This window comes from Castanea sativa, chromosome 12, assembly GCF_040712315.1.
Source record: "Castanea sativa cultivar Marrone di Chiusa Pesio chromosome 12, ASM4071231v1".
Classification (NCBI taxonomy): Eukaryota; Viridiplantae; Streptophyta; class Magnoliopsida; order Fagales; family Fagaceae; genus Castanea; species Castanea sativa.
Window position 1 is genome coordinate 18,660,313 of NC_134024.1, and position 24,484 is coordinate 18,684,796.

General features: G+C 36.1%; 3 protein-coding genes across 7 annotated transcripts; 1 reads left to right on the forward strand and 2 right to left on the reverse strand.

Annotated features, from left to right (window-relative positions):
* Window positions 1–261: 261 nt before the first annotated feature.
* LOC142620880 (uncharacterized) lies at window positions 262–23,352 on the reverse strand. Of its 5 annotated transcripts, none has more exons than XM_075794181.1 (6): window positions 19,918–23,352; window positions 19,683–19,772; window positions 18,990–19,113; window positions 18,400–18,552; window positions 17,774–17,845; window positions 16,768–17,123 (listed from the first exon to the last, which is right to left on the reverse strand). In XM_075794181.1, exon 1 carries the CDS (start codon window positions 23,164–23,166, stop codon window positions 19,984–19,986), a length of 3,183 nt encoding a protein of 1,060 aa, XP_075650296.1. In that variant the 5' UTR covers window positions 23,167–23,352; the 3' UTR covers window positions 16,768–17,123; window positions 17,774–17,845; window positions 18,400–18,552; window positions 18,990–19,113; window positions 19,683–19,772; window positions 19,918–19,983. The 5 variants fall into 5 exon arrangements, with proteins under 5 accessions (XP_075650298.1, XP_075650296.1, XP_075650294.1 ...); XM_075794179.1 differs by having other exon boundaries at window positions 18,285–18,552; XM_075794183.1 differs by lacking the exons at window positions 16,768–17,123; window positions 17,774–17,845 and adding an exon at window positions 262–274.
* On the reverse strand, window positions 3,709–6,951 carry LOC142620881 (septin and tuftelin-interacting protein 1 homolog 1). Its single transcript, XM_075794184.1, has 2 exons — window positions 6,821–6,951; window positions 3,709–6,694 (listed from the first exon to the last, which is right to left on the reverse strand). Exon 2 carries the CDS (start codon window positions 6,692–6,694, stop codon window positions 4,079–4,081), a length of 2,616 nt encoding a protein of 871 aa, XP_075650299.1. The 5' UTR covers window positions 6,821–6,951; the 3' UTR covers window positions 3,709–4,078.
* Window positions 9,606–16,215, forward strand: LOC142618563 (maltose excess protein 1, chloroplastic-like). Its single transcript, XM_075791509.1, has 9 exons — window positions 9,606–10,185; window positions 11,513–11,686; window positions 12,028–12,318; window positions 12,479–12,568; window positions 14,316–14,417; window positions 14,623–14,741; window positions 15,381–15,443; window positions 15,547–15,608; window positions 15,817–16,215. The coding sequence occupies exons 1-9, from the start codon at window positions 9,937–9,939 to the stop codon at window positions 15,897–15,899; spliced, it is 1,233 nt and encodes a 410-aa protein (XP_075647624.1). The 5' UTR covers window positions 9,606–9,936; the 3' UTR covers window positions 15,900–16,215.
* Window positions 23,353–24,484: the final 1,132 nt, after the last annotated feature.

A 24,484-nucleotide genomic window follows, 5' to 3' on the forward strand; every position in this document is an offset into this window, starting at 1 on the left:
TCTATCAAGCATGTTTCATGTTAAACAAAAATAAAATAATAAAATGAAGGAGAGGATTTATGTTTCTATAAACAATATTTTTATAAAGTTATGCAAGTGATAAAGAAGTAGAAAACTCGAGCAGTCTCCTCTTTTAAAATGAATGATTATTTACTTATATAAAATAAATAAATGATAATAAAATTAGAATTTACCAGAATGGCAGAATCATGATTCTGGAAAGCTATCCCAGCTTTCTAGGATCCATGCTCCTCCAGCACAATATTAGACCACCCTAGTAAGGATATCAAACAGTTGAAGCTGTGTAGTGTAAGCGTAACATAAAAAGTATAGCTTGTCGTCCAAAATGCATTTCCACAGTAGCATCTATAGAAATGTACCGTCAGTATATACAATAATCAAATAGTATACCAAAATTTTTTCTTTTTCTTCTTCTTTTTTTTATGAATAGAAAACTTAATAGTACACCAAACTATTATCATCATTGTTCATGCAAATCATTTTATGGTAATTATAGCCAACTAAATGCAACAGCAGAGTTTTACTATTCAAGGAGCACAAATCATATCTTCACAACGAGAAATTAGACAAATTGTTTAGTATATGGAAATTAAATCTTTTTTTTTTTGTTTTATCTAACACTTTAAAAGGAAAGAATGTATAGAATCAACATTCAAATGTGGCAGCCCTGATTTTTTTTTTTTAATTTGATAAGTAAATAATTATCTTTTCATTAATAAGAAGAGCATCAAAAATTGTCCTTGGCATCCCCCATTAACTCAAAAAACAAAAACAAAACACAAAAAAACAAAAAACAAAAAGAAGAAGACTAATGACCAAAGTTCTCTTACCATCAAACAACAAAAAAGCAACAATATATGTGCTTCTGCATTCTTCTAGCACATACAACACCAGTTAACTATAATTATACCCTTCTCAAGAAGATTGTCCCCTGTCAAAATGATCCCTGATGCAGCTATTTAACCAAAAAATCCTAACCTGTGTGGAACCCTTTTCTTCCAAACATTCTTCCATGGAAACCCAATATCCCAGTTTCCTCTGAAGACTTTATAATAGGATCTAGTATCAAACTGTCTAGAACATGATAGCCTCCAACATATTAAACTGATATTACCATTAACAAAGCAATAAACTAAATGCAAGAGAAGTAATAAGGCTAAAATCAAATGAATATCACCATCCTACATCCGTATCAACTTGGCCCCCTTTTGTGTTCTTTGAACTAATGCTGTAAAGTTCAAGACATGGAGATAACAATTATAGAAGTACTATTCAGAACTTCAGATACGCCAGCAAATCAGGCTTTCTGTGGCTCCGTTTCAGGGCCCGTCTTTCCACTCCAATAGTTCAACCAGCAGGGCATGTTTGTAAAGCTTATGCCGGAAGGCAACAAATAACTTAAAGCAGACCAAAAGAAATCAAAAAACAAAACTTAGTGCTAAAAAGAAGAAATATAGTAAAGATTTGCCCACAGAAGATTCACAAGGAACTAAGAGCTCCATATTATATTTTGTAGTTTACAAAGGGAAGTGCCATTCACTGGATCCAAGAGAGCAAAAAATAAGACCAAGGCCAGAATAGAGCATGAGAGGAGCTCCTTGATTTTCTGTTTCTCTTTACTTTTAATTTTTGTGCATGGTCACAAAATGACAAAATACAGTGTGAGAAATTATTACCTTTGATTTGACATTTATGTTCTACTTAATGAATATTTTGCCTTCATTCTTTCCTATAAGAGTAAAACCAACCTCTATTTCTGGTTTGAAGCTTTGACTAGTAGTTTAACATTTCTTCCTTTCCTGTATTTCCCAACACTCTGGAAAATGGAAATGCCATTATGTTTATAGATTGCCAAAAAGGGATGAAGAACTTCTGCAAAGTAAACATTACAAGAATATTGCTACTTAAATGTAACTGGGCATTGCAACTCAGTAGTACAAATTGAAAGGATTCACCAAGTCTCCAAGACCCAAACTCAAAAGAACCAAACTCCAGAAACCATGGCTCTTTCCACTGTAATACATAACATCTACTTTATATATTAAATTAAATCATAGATCATATCAATGGCTGGAAAAATCAAGGAATCAACTAGTAACCAAACCAAACACCTCAGGATAGAGATCAAGAATTGATGTTTTTTCTTTAAGTATCAAAATAAAATTGCAATGAGAGAGAGAGAGAGAGAAAATAATGTCTGCAGATGTTGAAAGAATGGTGAAGAAATCATGCACCAAGACTTAAAGAGCATAGTCATAGTAATGGCACCTCCCTAGAGCTAGAATGATATAATTGACAAAAAAGAAGACCAGAAACGTAAATGAGCCCCCCATGCTACCAGAAGATCTACAAGTTGTAGGTTGCAGTGCATAAATAAAGGTTCTCTATCGGATCATATATATTGATTAAACTTATGAATGCAGTTTAGAACCCCGAGTTCAAAGCGAGGATTTACACATGCAAGTCCAGAACAGGAGGCTTTCAACCTTATTCTCAGTGTTAATCTGGCAAAGATGCTCAGTAATAATGGCTAATGGCTGAAATCTAATGCTACTTTCATATCAGTTTAGTGAATAGTAAGGTATGAGATATGAATGACACAGGCCAAACCAAGGTATCAAAAATGCATACCATATTTGAAGTACTTCTCGGCAAGCATCCAACTGGAGAATTGGAATGTTGTTGTAAAACATACTTTTATTGGTCCTTGAGCAGCTGGTTATCCATAACAGAAATTCCCTGCGTTCTGCTTTTCATCCCATCTCCCATATGCTCTTTTCTCTTATAAAGTTCCTTCAACAGCCTCCAAGCATTGACCTCCTTTCCTGGTTTAGAAAAAGCAGAATTGTTGATATATAAAAGGGTACTTTCACAAGGGATGAACCATTTCTCATGCATCTCTGTGTATGATTTTTTTGCTTCGGCTCAATATGACACTTTCAATTTTCTGTCCAACTCTGGTCACAGAGAACCACAGATTAGTTTGTTGTAAGTTAATGAATTAGGGGATACCCCTCTCACTTGCATCTCATTTAGAAGCTCACTAGCCTGGCCCAGTTTTCCCACCTTACAAAATCACTAATAAGCACATTGTAGGTGTTAGTTTTGGGAACAATGCCTTAAGTTACCGTTTCACCATAAAGTTTTACTGATTCCTTTTATTTCCAATCTTACCATGTCCAGAAACCAAAGTATCATAAGTAGAAGCATCGGGGATAAATTCTCTTTCCTACATTTCACCAAATATTTGTCTGCCCCTCTCATGAAATCAAGTGTGTTTATTTTCTAGTTTTTCTTGTGCAATTAGTCTCCCTTTTAAGATATATCCTAGATGAAAAGATAATACAATAGTTTAGTAATGTAAATCGTTAACATGAGATCACAAGCAATTTATATAGCTCTTAGTAGCTATAGTGGCAAGAGGCTTGGTTCAGTGAAAATCACTCTAGGTACTGATTACTTTGTAACTCCATTATGGGAGAAGGGCCAGTTGAGATATAGCTCATTGGCTTTTCAAAATTAAGATTGCTTTGCACTCCAATCAAAAGCAGATTATGTTATCACAGGAACTTCTTCAAGGTCAATATGGTTGGCACAAATCCAATGGAACCCAATCTGAGTTGGGTCCCAATTTGAATGTAAACTGCAAAAGGATTTAGAATTTCCATGCCAAGAATTCAATTGTACAAGTTCCCAAAAGATAACTGCAAAGATGAGTCACAACTATGTATGCACTTCAATAAATGCAATTGGTATTACAGAACAAGCTACCTTCCAGTGCCAACTATCTAAGTGAAAAGACCTACTATTTTTAACAACATAGTAAGTATAAGGGCAAGACATATTTACAAAACAAGAAAATAGGAGAAAATCAAAATGGAAAAAAAATGTTAATGTCAAGGAAAATTAAATTTAGATATCAATTCTTACAACAAAAATCCCAGTCATGACAGGCTGGACCAATTAGGACAAGCTAACCTGTGACTTCAGAATCTGAATCTATGCCTAATGAATACGCTCTTAAAACCAGAAACACTGCTCCATCTCAACACAGAGTTCATCGTCTCTTTGAAAGAGAACCATGCTGCTTGTCCAGTAAGTCTTGAAAGGATACAAGGGACCACCCTTCCTCCGTTTGAGCATATAACTTTTGATTTAAGTGATCAACAATAATGCTGACGTTCCCAAATCCATATATCTGGTGCCCGTTGTGCATCCTGCCTACCTTTGGCTTAAATAGTAAGCCATGTTGTTGAGCATGGGCTTCAATAACTTCTTTCAAGCTCATCTCAGCACCACTCGTATCATCCATATAGGTTGCACCACTGAAACTCGCAGCAGCTTGTTGTGCAGCTGCTTTCTGCTGAGCCTCAAACTGCCTTTGCTCAAGTACCCTAAAATAGCTAATGTTCTCTTTCAAACCAGGTTGGACCACCTCCAAACCTTCCACAGTCTGGTTCATCATCTCAAGACCACGATTGAGCTGAAACCGGATACTTTCATTTGCAAGAAGTTCCTTCGGAAGAAGTTCTTTCCAACCCAAATACCATTTTGTTATCTCCTCAAAGTTTGGGCTCGCTTGTAACCAATGATACAAGACCTGTAGCCACTTGGAAAAAAAGAACCTCTCCATCATATCAACCATAAGATGAATTGGTACATCAGAAGCCCACTTCATAACCCAATAAAACTCATCAAGCTTCTGATTAGCGGGGTTTACTTGAAACTCTTGCAGAACAAGCTGCAACTTAGGAACTATAAATCTACGCATAAGCTGTTCCCAACTTGCTGAATCAAACACAGTCTTCCAAGGTGACAATATAGTATAAGCAGACACATCACTTGGATGCCAAGCACCAAGAATTTGACTCAACTTAACACGTATCGTTTGATAAATACCCTCCAATTTGTGTCCCAAATACGGTAACCATGGATGCACCCAAACATGGATTGGAACAGTTTCCCGTAATGGTTCCCAAGAGCCCACTGCACCAGTCAGTTTAGGCATAACAATGTTATCCAAAATAAAATGGAGAACTGATGGAGGTAACAACTTTTCCCAAGAATCCATAAACCGAAGCATTGGTTCTGGGTCCCTAGCCTGCCAAGTGTTGACACCAGAAATTCTAACAGCTGGTAACACAACTTCGGAGATCAATTGGGAATAAGGCGAAGCAGTATCCCAGATATCATGACATTCTTCACCCTCAAGTACTCTCTTCCACAAAGATACAACCTCTAACCCGTGGAAGGGATTCTGAAGAGGATCCCATCCCTGAAACACTCTGATAAACAAAGGCAGAGCATACGAGCAGGCAATCCAGGACAAGTTACACAACTTGTAATCCTCAGCAAATTTACTCCTTAACGCACTGAAACGCTCCGCAAGTGAATCCAATGTCAACTTCCCCACAGAATCCTCTTCCCCCAATTGATCCAACACACTCATTATCTCTCCCATACTATACAACTGCTTCTTCTGCCTCTCAGCCTCAATCATCAACCTATCCTTATCCTCCTTCAATCGCTCTGCCGTGGCCTCCTCGTTCCTCAAATCCCTATCAATCTTCTCTATTTCAAGCTCTGCCAAGTCCACAATAAGCTTCACATTGTACTGAAGCTCCGGCATTGGAACATCATCCTCCCTTGCCTTTTCCTCAGCATTCAAATTCTCCAAATTCTTCAACACCCGAACCTGCGGTCCCCTCATATCATACACCTTCTGAACAACCTCAACCTTCTCCCCTTGCTCCGCCTTTCTCGCCAACAACTCATCCGCAGTAAGAAACTCCTCATCCTCCTCCTTCCTCTTCCTCGCCTGCTTCGACCACCGCTTCCCTTTCCCTCTCCCCACACTCTCACTCCCCAACAAACCCTTCTTCTTATCCACCTCCAACTCCTTTATTCCCACCGGAGCCGCGAACTTCTCCGCCTCCCTGAAATCATTAAACCCCATACCCATTTTCTTCGGCCGCATTTTCGCCTCAATGGGAGCCACAATCCCTTGCGCATTCTTCCCAAGCCCACCACCTTTGTACCCCATTTTCTCCAACAATTTCATACCAATCCCTTTCGTGTGCTTCTCAAACACACCAACAGAATTACCAGTACCACTCACAAAACCTTCATCTTTCGCTCTCTTCCCCTTATCCAATTTCACCTTCTCAGCCCTCTCCTTCTCTCTCCTCATCGCCCCTTCCTTAATCCTCTTCCCAAACGCCGTCGGCAAAAACAACTCCTCCTCCTCCTCTCCCTCCTCCTCCGCCGCCTCCTCCTCTTCGTTCCGGCTAACTCCGTTAGTCCCCGAACCAAACCCTAGACCCGACCCGGAGTTGAACCCGACGCCAAGACCGGGCCTATCGTCGGCGATATCTTCCTTCAAATTTTCTTCAATTTCTTGGGTGGGCATGACGGTACCGGTGGAGATGAAACTGACCGGCTTGGTGAGGTCGGCTTTCTTGTGAAGATCGCGATTCTTGCGACGCTTCTTGGAGGACGACGAGTAGTCATCGGAATCGGAGGCCGAGTCCGCAAAAACGCCATAGAGAACGTCCTCCTTGGTTTGAGAACGCTTCTCCTTGCGCTTCCGATAGTAGAACTCGCCATTGATCCATTGTGCGTCCTCGTAATCATTATCCATACCGAATTTCTCCATTTCTTGATAATCATCCATCTTCAACAACAACAACAACAAAAAACACTAGGGTTTCGAGTTTCGAATTTGCAAGAAACCAAAACCAAAATCCGAAACAACACACTAGGGTTTTCGAATTTAAAAAATGAGACTTAGAAAGCTAACCGAGTGAAAGTAGTTGTTGGTGTTGTTTGAACAGTCCGGACCCCAAAGCTCGCAATCGGAAGCGAGTTCGAAAGTGTACAGAAGAGTAGACCAGAGATTCGAGTTTAGCTTAATAAAAGTCTAAAAATAACAGACCCGTTGAGCCGACATAACTCATGTCGGTTACAAAGAAAAGCCCAATATAATAGCATTAACCAAACAAGGCCGGCCCAAGTCCTCCACTACAAAAAAGTTCTCTCACCCTTTTAGATAAAAAGGCCTCCAAACCAATCCCAATTATGAAAAAGCCCAAAATATTTATGGTATAATTTTTTTTTTTTAAGGTTGTGAACCATTTTTTTTCCATGAGTGATTTTTGAGATACTAAAAATTGTATTATAAAAGGCTTACAAATTGATATGAAACTTTCATTAATTAGGTTTTTAAGTTCACTAACAAGGCCTCCAAAATATTAAACTAATAGAAACATATCTCAATAGCTTGAAACTTTAATTTTTGTAAATTAATATCCTATATGATAGACTATTAACATTAGCTATCTAATCTCTCACATTACCACACACCAAACAATTTCTAGCTCTCTCTTGTCGCCAAAATATACATTCAAAAATTAGATTGCAAATTTACTCAACCATGCATCATCTTATATCCAAGATGAAGTAAACTTCTTTTAAAAAAAAAACACTTTTGTTAAATTGTACTTGGAACTATAATATTTAATTATCTATATAAATATAAATTGATTTAGTTAGTATTAATTCATCAAATTAACCTTAGATTCTTTATTATTAAATTTAATGTTTAAATAAAAGTCCACCCTTCAACTTATCACCTTAGGTTTCAAACTATTCCTAGCCAACCTTGTATCGAAAATAAATCATATCTGCTAAATAGGTCATATTCCATTTACTCAAGTACTAGAATAGTCATACCTCGATATGACACAAACATAACTCACCAACAAAAATTGCCACTCATAACCCAAAGATGAACTTAGATTAGGTGAGTGTTTTGACATCAATGAATGGTGTTAAGATATTATGTATGTTCATTTTCTTTTGTTTTTTTTTTAAGATAGAATTTTTAATATGGATAAAATGTTCCTCCAATTCATTACGTGACAATTAGAAAAACAATCTATGTATACTTTTAATCATCTAACATAATTAAAAGTTACGTGACTTTTTAAAATATTTTAGCAAATCATGTCATTAAAATACACTATTGGCCCTATTGGGTTTGGTTCAAGGAGCATGAAGGCCCAACCATCAACCCATTTAATCCAAGTAGGCCCAAGCAATCAAAAAGGAGTTTTGACCAAAGGAACAAGTAGCCCGAGGAAGGCGTTCAGACAAAAATGATCCAAAGAAAGTGGGAGGAAAACTACGTGAGGCCGAGGGTTATGATACAAAGGAGGAAAGAGTGACTAGTGTAGACAAAAAGAAGAGGAAACTTCTCAGAAAAGCTATTATCACCTCTACATTGAATGCACTGCAACAACTAAACCTACTTCATTAATGACTAAATAACATGTGAACAGTGCCAACACAGCCTGTTACTTATTCAGCATGGCCTCAAAAGGAGGGATGAGACAAGTATCTTGAGGGAGGATCGCATGGTCTCAAAAGGAGAGATGAGACAAGTATCTTGTGAAAGGATCAACAACCCTCCATGTGGAGGGTTAAGATCGAAGCAAAAACACTATAAAAGGGAAGAGATCCCCAGTGAACATGGATCAGATCTCAAATATTAGAAAAAATGATATTCATACTAGTATATCATTTAGTGTCAAAGGTTCCTTGGCCATTCCGAGGAAGATAAGTTAAACACATTTACCCTTAACAACAATCCTTATGCTAATATCTTGTTGTATTTTTATCTTTGAATAAAAATTGTTATTCAAAAGTTCAACTGTTGGTCCGAACACCCATATTTACAAATTAATTATGGTGGACCTCAATCCAAGCCCCATTACATCCTGGGCTTTCAAATTTTTAGCCCATATAACTATGTATTATTTTATAAATTTCCATGTAATTAGTAGAAGGAGATTTCTCCAATCCAGTTTGGAGGAGAACATTTTTCTTTTAAAAATTGTTGCCATATAATTTTAAATCATTATATCGTTTTTTTTAATGGATCAATCATCACACATGTAAATCATTATATCGTTTTTTAAAATGGATCAATTATCATACATGTAGACAAAACGACTATTTAAAAATTTCCTCGAACATAATTACAACTTACAAGAAGAATCAAAAGAAAAAATGATACAAATGGAGGACGAAAATGAAAACATTTCAAGCCAACCATATAAGTCAGAAAGTATTTTATTATATGTTATTTTTGATAACCAGAAAGTAAATATTTACAATTTCAAAAGTACAATAATAAAAGAGTATGATAATATCTCTTTTGACATGATAATAATTAACATATTAATTAAATTCATAAATAAAATTAACAATTAGAAATGAATATCAAGTCCTTATTGCTAAGGATTAACTAATAAAGACTTATTTAGTAACGTTATTTATATTTTTTAAAAATACGTATAAATAAAAAAATATGTAGGATAATATATAATGTTATTTAAAATTTAAAAATGGTTACTTAAATACCATGTCAAACCGCCCGTAATTTTTCTGAAATTAAGTCAAAGACTCATAGGCAGACAGCTCACGAGCTTGGACGGTGGACAATGAATACTCACTTTCACTTGGATTGGATTTCGGATCCAGTGAAGTCTCTGCTTCTCGTACTTCTTCTATTCTAGTTAATAATGCATTAAATATCTCACACATTGCATCAAATCTCAATGCACAAACACATCAAAAACCCACCGTACAAATGCAGCAAATATCACTGAACTTTCCACGTGTCCTCCCCAGACTCCCCACATCTCACCCCACCCCAATCTGCACTGTAACACTTTTTTTCTCTCTTTCACGTTTCACCAAGTACAGACACTGTCACTGCCACTCTCTTCTGAGTCCTATAAATCTCTTTGCTTCAGGCAAAACACAATCTTTTTCACTCTCTTTTTGAGTCTCTTTTCTTCTGAAAGTGTTGTTGTTTTACTACAAAAAGGTTGAAAATCCAATCCTAATTCAATGGCTAAGTCTCTAGTAGTTTCCTTTGGTTGTAACAAGGTACCACATAGTCTTCAACATCGTACTTTGTATCCAAACAATTGCCACTCTCTTCCACCACTAAAGCCCACCTTATCTTTGACCCTTCAAAACCAAAACCAAAAGTCTCTATCTTTGAAATACAACTCGCTCACTACTTTGATAAACCGACGAGTCAGTTCTCCGATTACTGCTGCTCTTGACTCGGATGTCCCACATCCACTTCACCAGGTATTTCCGCAATCCCAACTCTCTGTTTTATGTATTATGATTGTTATTAACAAATTGGTGCTAGTTTCGTTGTGTTAAGTGTTTAACTAATGCTGTGTTTGCCAGCTGAGAAAATAGTATGTCTTTACCAATGAAAGTAAGAAAACCCCACTAACAATTTCTGGGTCTGCCGAAAAATGAACAACAGACTAAAGTTTTGCTCTTTGTCGGTTGTGGAATAGTTGCACACTTTGTTGACTTGGATTTCACTTTTTCCAAATGATCATTTTGTATTTTTTTTTTTTTAATTGGGGTGTAGAATTCTTATCCAAAAGATTCAATTTCTTGGCCTTTTATTTATTTTAGCAATGAAAATTCATTTCTCGTTATATGATTCTTAATCTCAAGAAATGCATACCTCAGCAAACTTCTGATTTTCTTTTTGGTGGTCGTGGGTGACAGAAAGGTTGGGGCACTTGTTTAGTTTAGGAGCACTTATTTGACTTGGATCTTATATTTCAAAAGATTCCATTTCCCTTTGTACTTTTTTTTTTTTGTTTGTGTTTTTGTTGTCAACAAATGGAGCTTAAGGTAAACCACACATATGAATAGTATGAAAATAAAAGCTTTGGCTAAATAAATTTTCCATTATTTTGGGCTTTGATATACAAGTATTTGGCCAGAGGGGAGCGATTAATGGACCAGCTAGAAAGAGTGAGTAGATTCAAGTTGAGAGAATGAAAAAAAGGTAGAGGAAAGACCAAAGAGTAATGTTTGTAGAAGTAGTAAAAAGTGACACGTTAATGACGAAGATAACAGAGAGTCTGAATTTAGTAAAAATAAATTTTAAAAAAAAAGAGTATAACTTAGGATAGAATAGAATAACGGAAAATAATTCATGTGGCTAAATCTGGCTAATCTATTGACAATTCATAGCCGACCCCAAAAAATTTGGGACTATGGCTTGTTGCTTTTGTTGTTGTATATATAACTATTTGGCTTGGTTCTATGCATTCTCTTTGGATCATCTATTGTCTAAGATTTCAATGAATTGCTAATCATTAATCCTGTCTTTTGTGGTAAATTATTTTGATTTCTTATATCTTGTGCTTTCTGGTTCTTAAAAGCTTGACTTCATTCAGCAGATTAACTACTTCAGAAGCTCAGTTAATCCCCACAATTCTGAGGACCAAGAACATTGTTCTCCTATGATGTCTCAGATTATTATTATTATTATTATTTATTTATTTTTTTTTTATATTATTTTTCTATTAGCTTGCATAAGCTGAATTGTAAGCCCTTGGTTTGAGTTAAATATACTGATGGATTCTTTTGGGGGTTTTGAAAGGGATCAGTGAAATTAAGGAACAGTAAGAGCTTTGAGCAATGGGATTCATTGACAGCAAAGTTCTCTGGAGCATCAAATATCCCATTTCTGTTGCTGCAACTGCCTCAGATCATCCTCAATGCTCGCAATCTTTTGGCAGGGAACAAAACAGCCCTTCTGGCGGTCCCATGGCTGGTACAGCATTGCTGTAGCTTCTTAATCATTTATAGAAAAATTTTAAATTCTTTTTAATCTTTCAATTTATTATTGTTTAATGTAACCTCAGTTTAGGCTCTTAGAAAACATTCAGGCAAAAGTAGACATTGACAACATCAAGTTTTAGAATTGACATTCTTTTCTTAGGCTTTGTTGAGTGATGTTGCAATCCTCTTCTGTTTTTATGTTATGGAGAAAAGATTCAAAACTTCAAACTGTCCCACCCCCCCTCCCCCTTCCCCCCTCCCCCCCTACTTTTTACTATCAGCCAGACAACGCATTGCCTTTGGAACCTAAGGGACTGAATGTTGTTAATGCAGGGAATGTTCACTGGTTTACTTGGAAACCTTTCACTGCTCTCATACTTTACAAAGAAGAGGGAGAAGGAGGTGATTGTTGTGCAAACATTGGGCGCAGTATCACAATATGTGGTATTCCTGCAGCTTGCAATGGCAGAAGCCATGCCTCTACCTTATTTTGTGATTACTTCAGTTGTTGTCGCAGCCGGGCTTATATTGAATTTCATGTATTATTTTAATTTGCTCAATGCCGAAATCTGGCGCTTTTGGGAAGATTTTATCACTGTTGGCGGGCTATCTGTCCTCCCCCAAGTAATCTCCTCCAGCCCCTCTCTTTCTCTCTCTCTATTCACATGCCCAAACACATACACAAACATCTATTCTAAAATTTATTTTGGTATTTAGGCAATGACAATATTTATTTATATCTGGCACTTATAATTCTGATCCTTTTAAACATGTTTGGATGCAGATTATGTGGTCTACATTTGTCCCATATATACCAAATAGTATCTTGCCTGGGGCAATAGCTTTTGTTATAGCTGTCACGGCTGTTATTATGGTAAGCTTTACCTACCTGTGGGCTGTTTATCTACTTTTATTCATGTTACTCTGATAAGATATGAGTCCTAAATGTGGTGAAACCATTAGAACATGAATCATTCAGTTTAGTTCTAGGTGCATAAAGTTTCCTTTCTCTCTCTCATGTTGGTAGATTAAGGGAGAATAGAACTGTAACAAGGGCAAATATAGCTGATGGGAACAATGTGTGCTGGATCATGGGTGAATCTCTTCATTCTAGGAGTCTGGATGCTTAATTACTCTCTGTAGTCAGATGCCTTTTGAGTTACTTAAAATAGTCTAGGGTGTGAAGTCTACCTTGATTTTCACATTATTGAACCTCATTGAATAAGGCGCTCTTTACAATCACTTTCCATAACATAAAAATTCCTTCTCTGAGAGAAATTTTAGATTATTGTTCACTGCATGCACAAATAGAACCACTAATAAATGGGGTCCTCTTGCTATTCTTATGTATTAGTTTCATGTCAAAGAGAACTTAAGGAAAATGCATTCTATAATTTCTCCAGGCACAGCAGCATCAGTGATTGCCTTAATTTTGGAATCCTTGGGCCTGAGCAGACCTATCAAAATTAATATTAGACAACTCAAGCATGTGTGCATTGTAGAAAATGATAAAGAAAGGTTGCTCTGTGTCAAAACATGGTCAACTTAATACAAACAATAACTTCAATAATAATAGAATGTTACAATTCATTTTACGTGGTTTTTCTTTTTTTGAACTTCACTTACTGAACCAAATCAAGTACACACTTAAGCGACCTGGCCTTGTCATGTACAGTTCTAAAACGCATCATTCAGGTGTATGTGTTGATCTTTACTTTTGTATTCAAGAGCACCAAAATTGATCTCTGATGATTTTTCTCTCTATATGTTTGCCTGATCCACCTAAAGGTCTCCATTACCTGAGTAATGTGGGATCAAGCTCCCACTATTGAGCAATAAAAGTGCTGATGTACAGGACATTTTATTTATGATATTATCACAGTTCAAATAATTGAATAACATGCTGATGATTTTTAAAAAATTAACTTAAAAAAAAAAAAAATTTATAATCCTGCTATAACCTTGACCAGGCACATTAAGTGGTAAGTCTCAAACCTTACAGGTTTTACATAATTCAGTGTGTTTGGATTGAGAGAAGTGGAAGGAAGAGAAGTGAAGTATTTCAAAGTTTTAATTACTTCTTATGTTTGGATCTTTAATGAGAAGAGAGTGAAGACAGAAATGAAAGGAACTAGGCTCTCATTGTACTTCAGTCCAAAATTGAATGGATTTGGTGAAAACTGGAAGTGTTCATGTATGTACAACATTTAAAGCATATTTACAAATTAATTATGACACAAAATCAGTAGAAACTATTTAGGAAAAAAAATCTTCTCTTTTCTTCCTTCCGATGCTAAAAAAAATAAATTACTACAAACTTCAATGCACTTCTTATCAATTTCCTTTGTGTCACTTATTTTCATTCTAAAATTGCCAAACTGAAGCAAAAAGATCCTATCCTTTTACCTTCCCATCCAGACATAATTCATTTGTAAAATTGTTGTGAGATTAATTTGTTGTCATTAACATAAAAGTGACTAATTCAGGGTTCATTATCTGCAATAGATGCCTTTAAAAAAAAGTTTTGTCATTCTTTTTAATGTTTCTTAGATTAAGACCAAGAAATGGGCAGTCCGATTCAGCTCTTTTCCCCCCTAACATGAAGCTGCTAATATTTGCAGGCACGAATGGGTAAACTTTCTAAGGAAGGTGTCAAATTTGTTGGAGGAATATCGGGGTGGACGGCTACACTTCTCTTCATGTGGATGCCAGTTTCACAAATGGTAATCTAATCTTGTGGTGCTGTCTTAGAATTGTGACATTTTAAATAGGAAAATTTATTTTGTATGTGTTAGATCAATAGTTGATCAATCAAACTCATGTGAAGAGGAGAGTTAGAATAATGGTTAAATGATACAAGATTAAGCTTCAAGTCAGCTGGTAGTTCACCGGTACATACACTGACAACAATTTGTGCTTCCTGTTCAGTGGACAAATTTCCTGAATCCTGATAACATCAGAGGCTTATCAGCTTTCTCAATGTTACTCGCTATGATGGGAAATGGACTTATGATTCCACGTGCCCTCTTTACTCGTGATTTTATGTGGTAATGCCCTTGTCCTTCTACGCTCTTTTAGATTTCAATGTTGAATAAGATATTCATAGGTCTGTTTTAACTTGCTAATGTTCCAAAGATTAACCCTCTGCATTTCAACTCTAGAAGAATAAGTTTGTTCTAACTTGCATTTGAACGCCACATTGCCAAAATAATTATGTGTATCATCTATTATGGTATTGTTTCTAACAATGCCTACCATGCTATATACTGTAAAAAGATTACCATCTAACTTAGTTCTTGGGTGAAAAGAAGGTATTCCTATGAAGTAACGAACTCTGATTGTTATCAGTTTCCATATCAGAAGGGGTGTGATAGGTGGAGTTGTTTGTCCAAGTGGCTATCTCCACTCACTAGAAATCTTCTATATAACATATTTATGACCTATACCAAATATATCTAAACATTTTTAGGTACGAATGGGAAGTATCATAGAATTCTTGAACATATATCATTTAACTTCCAGGGAGTTAGATACCAACTAATAAATTTTAGTGAACTCCTTACTGACCTGGTTTTAACATGCTTTTTTTTTACTTAATTCTTTGATGTTTTTGTTTTATTCGTTGATGCTTTGATGAATTGTTAACTATATATATTAGTAAAAAGTTGGTTCAATTGTAATTACAGGTTTCTTGGTTCAACTTGGGCTTCTTTGTTTTATGGATATGGGAATATTCTATGCTTGTACTGGTAAGAAATCCCTAATGAATAGTCCATCTCTACATATATTTTTTTTATGTTTACTGAGTGACAATTTGATCTCAACTGAAACTGTGTTGTATTGTGATTTCAGTTTCAACGCCATTAGTAGGGAATTCTTCTTGGCAGCAACGATTGGTTTGTTTTCGTGGATAGGTTGTCCCTCTATCCCCCATTCGTGCTATGAGTTGATTTTTATGAGTTTTTATAGACTGATAACCTTCAGCAAACCCCCCCCCCCCCCCCTCCCTCCCCCAAATCTTTGGGTTTCTTTTTTTAATTTATTTTATGTGCTTGAGCCGCTTGGTTCTAGAATTGAACATGGGAGGAAAAAAACCCTCTAATATAATTCTCCTTACAACAGGAATGGCTCTGTGGAGAGACCCCATAGTGTATGGATACAACTCACCTTTGAGATCCTTAAAAGAGTTGGTTTTTGGTTCTTGACTTGAAGCCAAGTTGATGCTGCAAATGGAGCTCAACTGATGTAGAAGCGACGTGGTCTCAGATCCTAAGCATAAAATGCAACAATTCTTTTTCTGCTGGGATGCTGGTGCAACATCTGCGACAATAGTGTGCCGCCCTACAAGCTTCAATCATACAGCATTTTTACCATATTACCACTGCTTTTTATCTATGAAGGGAACTCGAAATAGAACATTGTAACTTTTAAAATGATAGTATAAAATCAGCTCCAAAATAGTCCTGCATATAGCATAATCTCCTATAATAATTTGTCCAATTTCAGTCACTGGTTGTTTAAGAGTGTTCTTTCTCTCTAGGGTCAAATGCCCTCATTTGTCCAACTTATTTGTTATTTGTTCAAAAATAAATGAGGCTACAAGGGATGTTAATAATCATCTCCGTTGGAACATTTCTTCTGATTGGTAAGTTGTGGATCAGAGATTTGAATCCATTGCTTCATCTTCCAATTGGGCATTTGAGTTTTGAATCAATTCATCCTCCATCCCATTCTAAGGAGAGGAGGTTCTCCTTAATTTTTGGATGTTTCAATCTAGTAATTCAGCTCATTTCTTAAAAGGTTTAAACTATTACATGACCATTTTATGCAAGCCAACTAGTTTGAAGTTTCACATTCAAGAAATATACAGAAAAACAAAAATGTATGAAAAACTGGCAACATAAACTATCTGGAAATGCTTCTAAGTATGGGAGTTTAAAATGAATAGCAAGAAAGCTCAAAATACCATTAATCATCCTATCAGAAATCAAGAAATTTTAGAATTAAATGCTGTTTTTGATTATGCCGATTTGGATTGGATTGGAATGGAAATAATACCTAAAAAGTGAAGAGGAAAACATATATCCTTTATTTGGAACAACAAAAGTTTTACAAAAGAAGATTTTGTAGTGTCTTCTTCTCATCTCTTGAAACAAGTCTTCCAACATTCTGAAAAAAGGAGCTCCAAGCCTTCAACATGTCCCCTATATAGGACCAGAAAAAGTCTCAAGATTCTCTCTCTTTGGTCCAAGTGCACTTAAATGGAAACAAATCCCTTCAAAAGATATGGACAAGTGGCTATTGACGTTTTAGCAAACTTGGAACGCATTTAGGTCCCGTATCTCTTGAACAAACAAGACATGGCTTTTCCATGCATCAAACTTTTCAAGACCTTTTGATCTTGGCCCAAAGTGCAAAGTAAATTGATTCTGCAAAACAACGCATGTCAAGCTAAAATATATGATGCCAAGCAACATCCATGGATGCCTAAAGTGATACAGAAAGAGAAAATATGAAACAATAAAGTCTAGTTGTTATCTTGAGGATTAGCTTTGGGCGTCCCAGTGCACTTAAGGACTGAATTAAAGAGAATTCATGAATTGTGGAGAAGATTTAATAAATTTCACCCGTTGAACTAGAACTTTGGATGAGATTATTCCACAAAAATCAGTTGTCATCAACTATAAACGTCAATCAAGTTTAGAAAATTCAATGGATTTCAAGTAATAAGATGAAAGTAGAGAATAGGAAGAGAAAATAAATTGGTGAGACAAGGGAAGATAGAGTTTCTTTATTGGTAGAGAATCAGAAGATAGAGTAGGTGGTTTGTCATATTGGAATAGATACATCAGAAGGTATGCAAGAGAAAAAAAGTGGATTTCAAGTTTTTAATAACAATTTTTTAATAAAGGTATGCAAGTGATAAGGGAGTATAAAACTCAAGCATTCCCCTCTTTTAAAATGAATGATTATTTATACCAAAAAAAAAATGATAACATATTCAATTACAATGAAGTTTATTATTTAAAAAAAAAAATATATATATATATATATATATATATATATATTTAAGAGTTACCTAATTCATGATTCTGGAAAGCTCTTTCAGCTTCCTGGCATCCATGTTCCTCCAGCAAAATATTAGACCAACCTAATAAGGATATCAAACAGTTGAGACTGTGTAAGCACAAGATAAAAAGTAGAGTTCACCTTGCAGAGAGCATTTCTACAGTAGCATCTTTACAAATGTACTTTCAATATATACAACAATCTATAGTATACCCAATTTATAGCCAACTAAATGCAACCGCAGAGTTCTACTATTCAAGGAGCACAGATCAATATCTTCACAATGAGAAATTAGACAAATGGATTAGCATATGAAAATTAAATATTTGTTGTGTTTTATTAACAGTTAAAAGGAAAGAATGAATAGAATCAATGTTCAAATGTGGCAGCCCGGTAGTTTTTTTTTGGTAAGTAAATAATCTTTGTATTAATAAGAGGAGCATCAACAACTGTCTTTGGCATCCCCCATTTATCTCCCAAAAAAAAAAAAAAAAAAGACTAATGACCCAAAGTTCTCTTACCACCAAACACTGAAGTAAGAGGCAAAATACTGTATCTGCACTTTTCTTGCTCACACAACGCCAGTTAACTATAATTATACCCTTCTCAAAAAGATTGTTCCCTGTCAAAACCAACCTTGATGCAGCTACCAAAAAATACTATCTTGTGAGGAACCCTTTAATCCATATATTCTTCCATGGAAACCCAATATCCAGTTTCCTCTTAAGGCTTTATAATAGGATCTAGTATCAAACCGTCCAGAACATGATAGCCTCCAACGTATTCACCCTGATATTACCATTAACAAAGCAATAAATTAAATGCAAGAGAAGGGGGGAAATAATAAAGGTAAACTGTTTTCCACAAATATGCATTGCTTGATGCTTTGGTATGACATGCAGAATAGTGATATCATTTAACTGAACAGCAGGAATGTCCCAGTTGATAGACACACAAAACCTAAGAAATTAAGAGAGATTATATTTTATAGTTTACAAAAGGGCATTGCCATTTGCCATTCACCGGATCCAAGAGAGCAAAATAAATGAGACTCTAAGGCCAGGATAGAGCATGAGGGGAGCTCCTTGATTATCTGCTTCTCTTTACTTTTATTTTTGTGCATGGTCACAAAATACAGTATGAGAAATTATTACCTTTGATTTGAAATTTATGTCTTACTTAATAAATATTTTCCCTTCATTATTTCTTACAAGAGTAAAACCAACCTCTCTTTCTGCTTTGAAGCTTTGAATAGTGGTTCAACATTTCTTCTTTTCCTGTATTTCTTAACACTCAGGAAAATGGAAATGTCATTATGTCTATAGATTGCCACAAAGGGTGAAAGAAATTCTGCAAAGTAAACATTAAAAATATTAGTACTTAAATGTAACTGGGCATTGCAACTCAGGATTAAAATTGAAATGATCCACCATGTCTTTGAGAACCAAACTCAAAGGAATTAAAGAAGAAATGGCTCTTTCCCTGTACTAAATAATGTCTACTTTATAAAATAAATAAATAAATCACAGATCATATCAATAGCTGGAAATATCAAGGAATCAACAAGTAACCAAACCAAACAGAAACTATATGTATATGGATTGTACTCCAAGCCTCATGACATGGATAAAAAATTGGTGCTTTCTTCTCTGAAAGTGAATAGGTATCAAAATAAAATTCAAAGAGAGAGAGAGAGAGTGCTTTCTGTAGATGCTGAAAGAATGGTGAAGAAATCATGCACCAAGACTTAAAGAGTCATAGTGATGATGCCTCCCTAGAGCAACAACAATAGTATTGAGAAAAAAGAAGATTAGAAATGTAAATGAGCCTCTTATGCTACCACAGGATCTACAAGTTGTAGGTTTCAGGTCATAAATAAATGTTCTCTATCATATCATAAATAATGATTAAAAACTTACGAATGCAGTTTAGAACCCCCAGTTCAAATCAAGGATTTACACATGCTGAGTCCAAAACAGGAGGCTTTCAACCTTATTCTCACTGTTAATCTGGAAAAAATGCTAAGTCAGAATGGCTAATGGCTGAATTCTAATGCTATTTTCATATAGAAACAGACTTTAATCAGTTTGGTGAAAAGTATGGTATGAAAATATGAACGCCACAGGCCAAGACCAAGGTGTCAAGAAAGCATACCATATTTGAAGCACTTCATGGCTGGCATCCAACTGAAGAATTGGAATGTTGCAGTAACATATACTTTTATTGGCGCTTGAGTGGCTGGCTATCCATGATAGAAATTTCCTGTCTTCTGCTTATCATCCCATCTCTCATCTGTTCTTTTCTCTCATACAGTTCCTTCAACAGCCTCCGAGCATCAGCCTTCTTTCCTGGTGTAGAAAAGGTAGAACTGATACATAAAATAGTACCTTCACATGGGATGAACCCTTTCTCATTCATCTCTGTGAATAAACTTTTGGCCTCAGCTCGATATGAAGCTTTCAATGTTCTGTCCAACTCTGGTTGCAGAGATAGATTGCACCAGCCACAGACTAGTATGTCGTAGGTTGAAGAATTAGGGGACACCCCTCTTACCTGCATCTCATTTAGAAGTTCTCTAGCCTGGCCCATTTTTCCCACCTTAGCAAAATCACTAATAAGCACATTGTAGGTGCTAGTTTTGGGAACAAAGCCTTTAGTTACCATTTCACAATAAATTTTTACTGATTCCTTCTTATTTCCAATCTTACCATGTCCAGAAACCAAAGTATCATAAGTAGAAGCATTAGGGACAAATCCTCTTTCCTTCATTTCCCCAAATAATTTGTCTGCCTCTGTCATCAAACCAGCAGCTGAAAGACACCCTAGAAGGAGATTGTACGTAACAATATTTGGAGAAACTCCTTCAAGCATCATCTGAGAATACACATCAAAGGCCTTATTTACATTGCGGTTTACACTAAATCCCCGTATAAGGGCATTGTAGGTAATAGTATCTGCTAAAATTCTGCTTTGTTTCATATCTTTCAATACTGAAGTGGCTATCCTGGTCATCCCTAGCCTGCATAAGGTAGCAATTAGAATGTTATAAACTGACCGATCAAGTTTAAGCCCCATATCTAGGAGTTTCTCATGCATTTGCAAAATTGCATCTGCCCTGTTACTCTTTGAAGATGCATCAAGCAGAACTCTATAAGTGGTTAAAGTAGGGTGAAGCCCCAGAACCAACATTTCACTCAAAATGTCCACTGCAGTTTTAGTATCACCAACTTCACAAAGCCCTATAATCAGAATGTTACAAGTGATTAAATTTGGCAGAAAGCCTTGGTTCTTCATCTCATTCCAGAGTTCAAAAGCTTTTTCCAAGTTCCCTTGTTTGCAGTATGCATTCATCATGGTGTTGTATGTAGCATGGTCTGGAGACAAACCCAGTTCTCTCATTCCAGTATAAACAGATTCTGGTTCATATTTTCCTAACCTCAATAGACCGTTTATCAGAGCATTATATGCAACAACATCAAACCCTATATTTCTCTCTGTCATTTCTTGGGCCATCTTAAGAGCAGCTGACTCCTTTCCAAATTTGAAGAAGCCATCCATTAAGGATGTATAATTAACACGGTCAGGTAACAAGCCCCTAGACATCATATCTTTCACCAGTCCCTCAGCCTCCTCCATGCTTCCTCCTCTTTTCATATTGTTCACAAAAGCATCAAGTATAAAATTGTTTTCCTCTAATCCTCTGATTTTCATTTCATTATATAGATCAAGAGCAGTTGCTTGCTTGCCTGCCTTGAAATAGCCATTAATCAGTGTTACATATATAAAAGCATTTGGCAAGAAATTTCTTTGCACCATCTTCCTCAGTATATTGACAGCTTCATCAAGCATACCTTTCTTCACATAGCCATTAATTATAGAGGAATATGTAATTATTGTTGGAGAAACATGCTTCTCTTCCATTTCTTTAAATACAGACTCTGCAGTATTCATGTCCCCTAACTTGCAGAGCCCATCAATTAATGCAGAATAGGTGATATAGTTTGGAACTAGATTAAGTTTTGAACATGTTCTGAACATGACTTCAGCCTCATTAGCTTTCCCAACCTTAAAAAGTCCATCCATAAAAGCAGTAAGTGTGACCACATCGAAAACAATGCCACGAACTACCATTTGGCTTTGAAGGATAAAAGCCTCAACAGCTCTCCTTGCCTTAAATAAGGAATCAACAAGGATAGTATATGAAACATGATTAGGATCCACACCCATCTTCTCCATCTCTCTCATAAGTACATTTGCTTCAGGTAGTCTCCCACGCTTGCAAAGGCCATATATAATGGAATTGTAAGTAACTACATCAGGAAAGAACCCATTCATAACCATTTCCTCATACAAAGAAAATGCTTCCGCCAGCCCTTGCTGCTTACAGTATGCACTAATGAGGGTAGTGTGTGTAATAAGGTTTGGTTTCAAATCCACACTATCATCAATATTCAGAAGTGCATGATCTTTGTCACTCCAAGACCCAAAAACCTCATCCATAAGACTCTTGGCCTTCACAAAATCACCCGTCTTGCAAAACCCATTTATCAAAGTATTATAAGTAACAATATCAGGCAAAAAACCATCATTTCTCATACTCTCCATCAATTCGAGCGCATGAGTCACTTCCCCAGCTTTGCAATACCCATTAATCAATGTGTTCAAACCTATAACATCTCCACAAAACCCCCTACTAACCAAATCATCCATAACCCACTCAGCATAACTTACCAATCCAATTTGGCAAAACCCATTAACCAAAGTATTGCAAGTAAAAGAATCTATACAAACACCCTTCTTTACCATCTCAGACAAAAACCCAAAAGCCTGATGAGCCAATCCTTGTTGACAAAAACCCCAGATGACAGTATTATAGGTAACAGTATCATATTCAGCATTCCTAAGCAAATCCAAAGCCAAACCCAACTGACCCACTTTACATAAAGAATGAACCAAAATGTTGGTAGTGAAAACATTGGGCAGAACCCCACAAGAGAGCATTTCATTGTAAAGAACCCATACCTCAGAAACTAAGCCAGCAGCATTGAATTCGTATAGAAGACGATTCCAGAGTGGCAAAATGGGAATAATACCGTGACTTCTCATATGGAAGAAGGAGTCTGAGGCTTTGGAAAATCTTCCACAGGACAAGTAGAGGTGGATGAGGGTGCAGAAGAATGAGGCATAGAGATGAGACTTTGGAGGTGGGAAAGTGATGGCATTGGTTTCATATTTTGGATGGGAAGAGGTGTTTGTGAAAGAGGGAAGAGGGTTTTGATGGGGTTTAAGGTTTAAGAGATGGATTGGATTTGGATGCTTAGTTGAGGATGAGAAAGTGAAGGATTGGGAGAGAGATGCGAAGTGAAAGAGGGTCTTCTTTGTTTGCTTCTTCAAGTGCTGCATCACCTTTCAGGTAAAGCTTCTATTGACTGCTTCTATCTGCAGTCTGCTCCCTTAACTATTTATGCTTCTCTTTTCTGTTCCACTGCCTTCTTCTTCTTCTTCTTCTTCTTCTTCTTGTTTTTCCCCTGTGACTGGCTAGTTCCGTAGATTTTGGGGGTCTCTTTTTCACCTAGCTCAACTGTAATCTCTTATTATTATAGAGGCATAAGAGACATGAATTTTGAATCCAACTTAATTTCAAAATGACCTAATAATAATAATAATAATAACGGAATGTTATAAGTTGAAATCTTATTACCACCGCAGAGGTGGCTTAATAGGCCGAACTAAAATTTTTACTTCGAGGGAAGGAGACTAAACTATCGTATTGATTCACAATGCAAGAAAAGTAATATACACATAACTAATATATTGCATACAAAAGTTAAGTTTCTACAAATTTATCTTATATGAAAGCTTTACATTTTTTTAAACTCTCTGTTGAGTATACACAAATTTTCTAATTCGCTCTACTGAAATGTCATAATTAGGGGCCCAAGTATTTTCTTGGGAAGGGAGAGTTTATATATAAAAAAAAAAAAAAAAAAAAAATTAGTGAGTCTTATGTTTACCTATTACTAATTAATTTTTAAAATTTTTGTAGGGGCATATCCTCCCTTATGTTAGACATGGTTTCATCCCTATGGCTCGGTGAAGGAATGCCCTTATAACCCATTTCACCTGCAAGCCTAAGAGTTATAGGTTAGTAAGTTGAAATCCTATCATTAGTGGCCATAGCCTCCCTTATGTTAGACATGGTTTCGTTCCTCTGGCTCGGTAAAAGAATGCCCTTATAACCCATCTCACTTGCAAGCCTAGGAGTTATAGGTTAGTAAATTGAAATCCTATCATTAGTGGCTATATAATAGAAAACCTTTATAACCTATCTTACTTACAGTTTAGAAATTAAAGTTATGAGTTCGAGTAGTGGCAAACCTCATTATTGCATGAATGGTCTTATGATATGCATGAGTTAGAATTTAAGTGAGTTAGGTACAGTAATGACACCTATGAATCAACCATATTTTGAGAGCACATAATAATCACTCCTAATAACTTACCATTAACTGTTTGCCGGCATTACTGCTCAAAACTAATGCTTCTCTTTTCTACCCCAAAATCTGCCCTCTATTCCCAGTTTCCACACTTTCCTCTAGAGTCTGTGCCTTAATAGTAGGCCCAATTTCTCTCTGCCGATTATTCTAAAAGGCCCAATTTCTCAGGCCGAAATCATGTGATAGGAAGTCCATCTAGATTCTAGATCCACTATGTGATGTAT

Coding starts and splice junctions, on each gene's coding strand:
- LOC142620881 (XM_075794184.1), bottom strand. CDS start 6,694: ATGGATGATTATCAAGAAATGGAGAAATTCGGTATGGATAATGATTAC.
- LOC142618563 (XM_075791509.1), top strand. CDS start 9,937: ATGGCTAAGTCTCTAGTAGTTTCCTTTGGTTGTAACAAGGTACCACAT. Junction 10,186..11,512: donor TCCCACATCCACTTCACCAG/GTATTTCCGCAA, acceptor GGGTTTTGAAAG/GGATCAGTGAAATTAAGGAA. Junction 15,444..15,546: donor AATATTCTATGCTTGTACTG/GTAAGAAATCCC, acceptor TTGTGATTTCAG/TTTCAACGCCATTAGTAGGG.
- LOC142620880 (XM_075794183.1), bottom strand. CDS start 23,166: ATGCAGCACTTGAAGAAGCAAACAAAGAAGACCCTCTTTCACTTCGCA.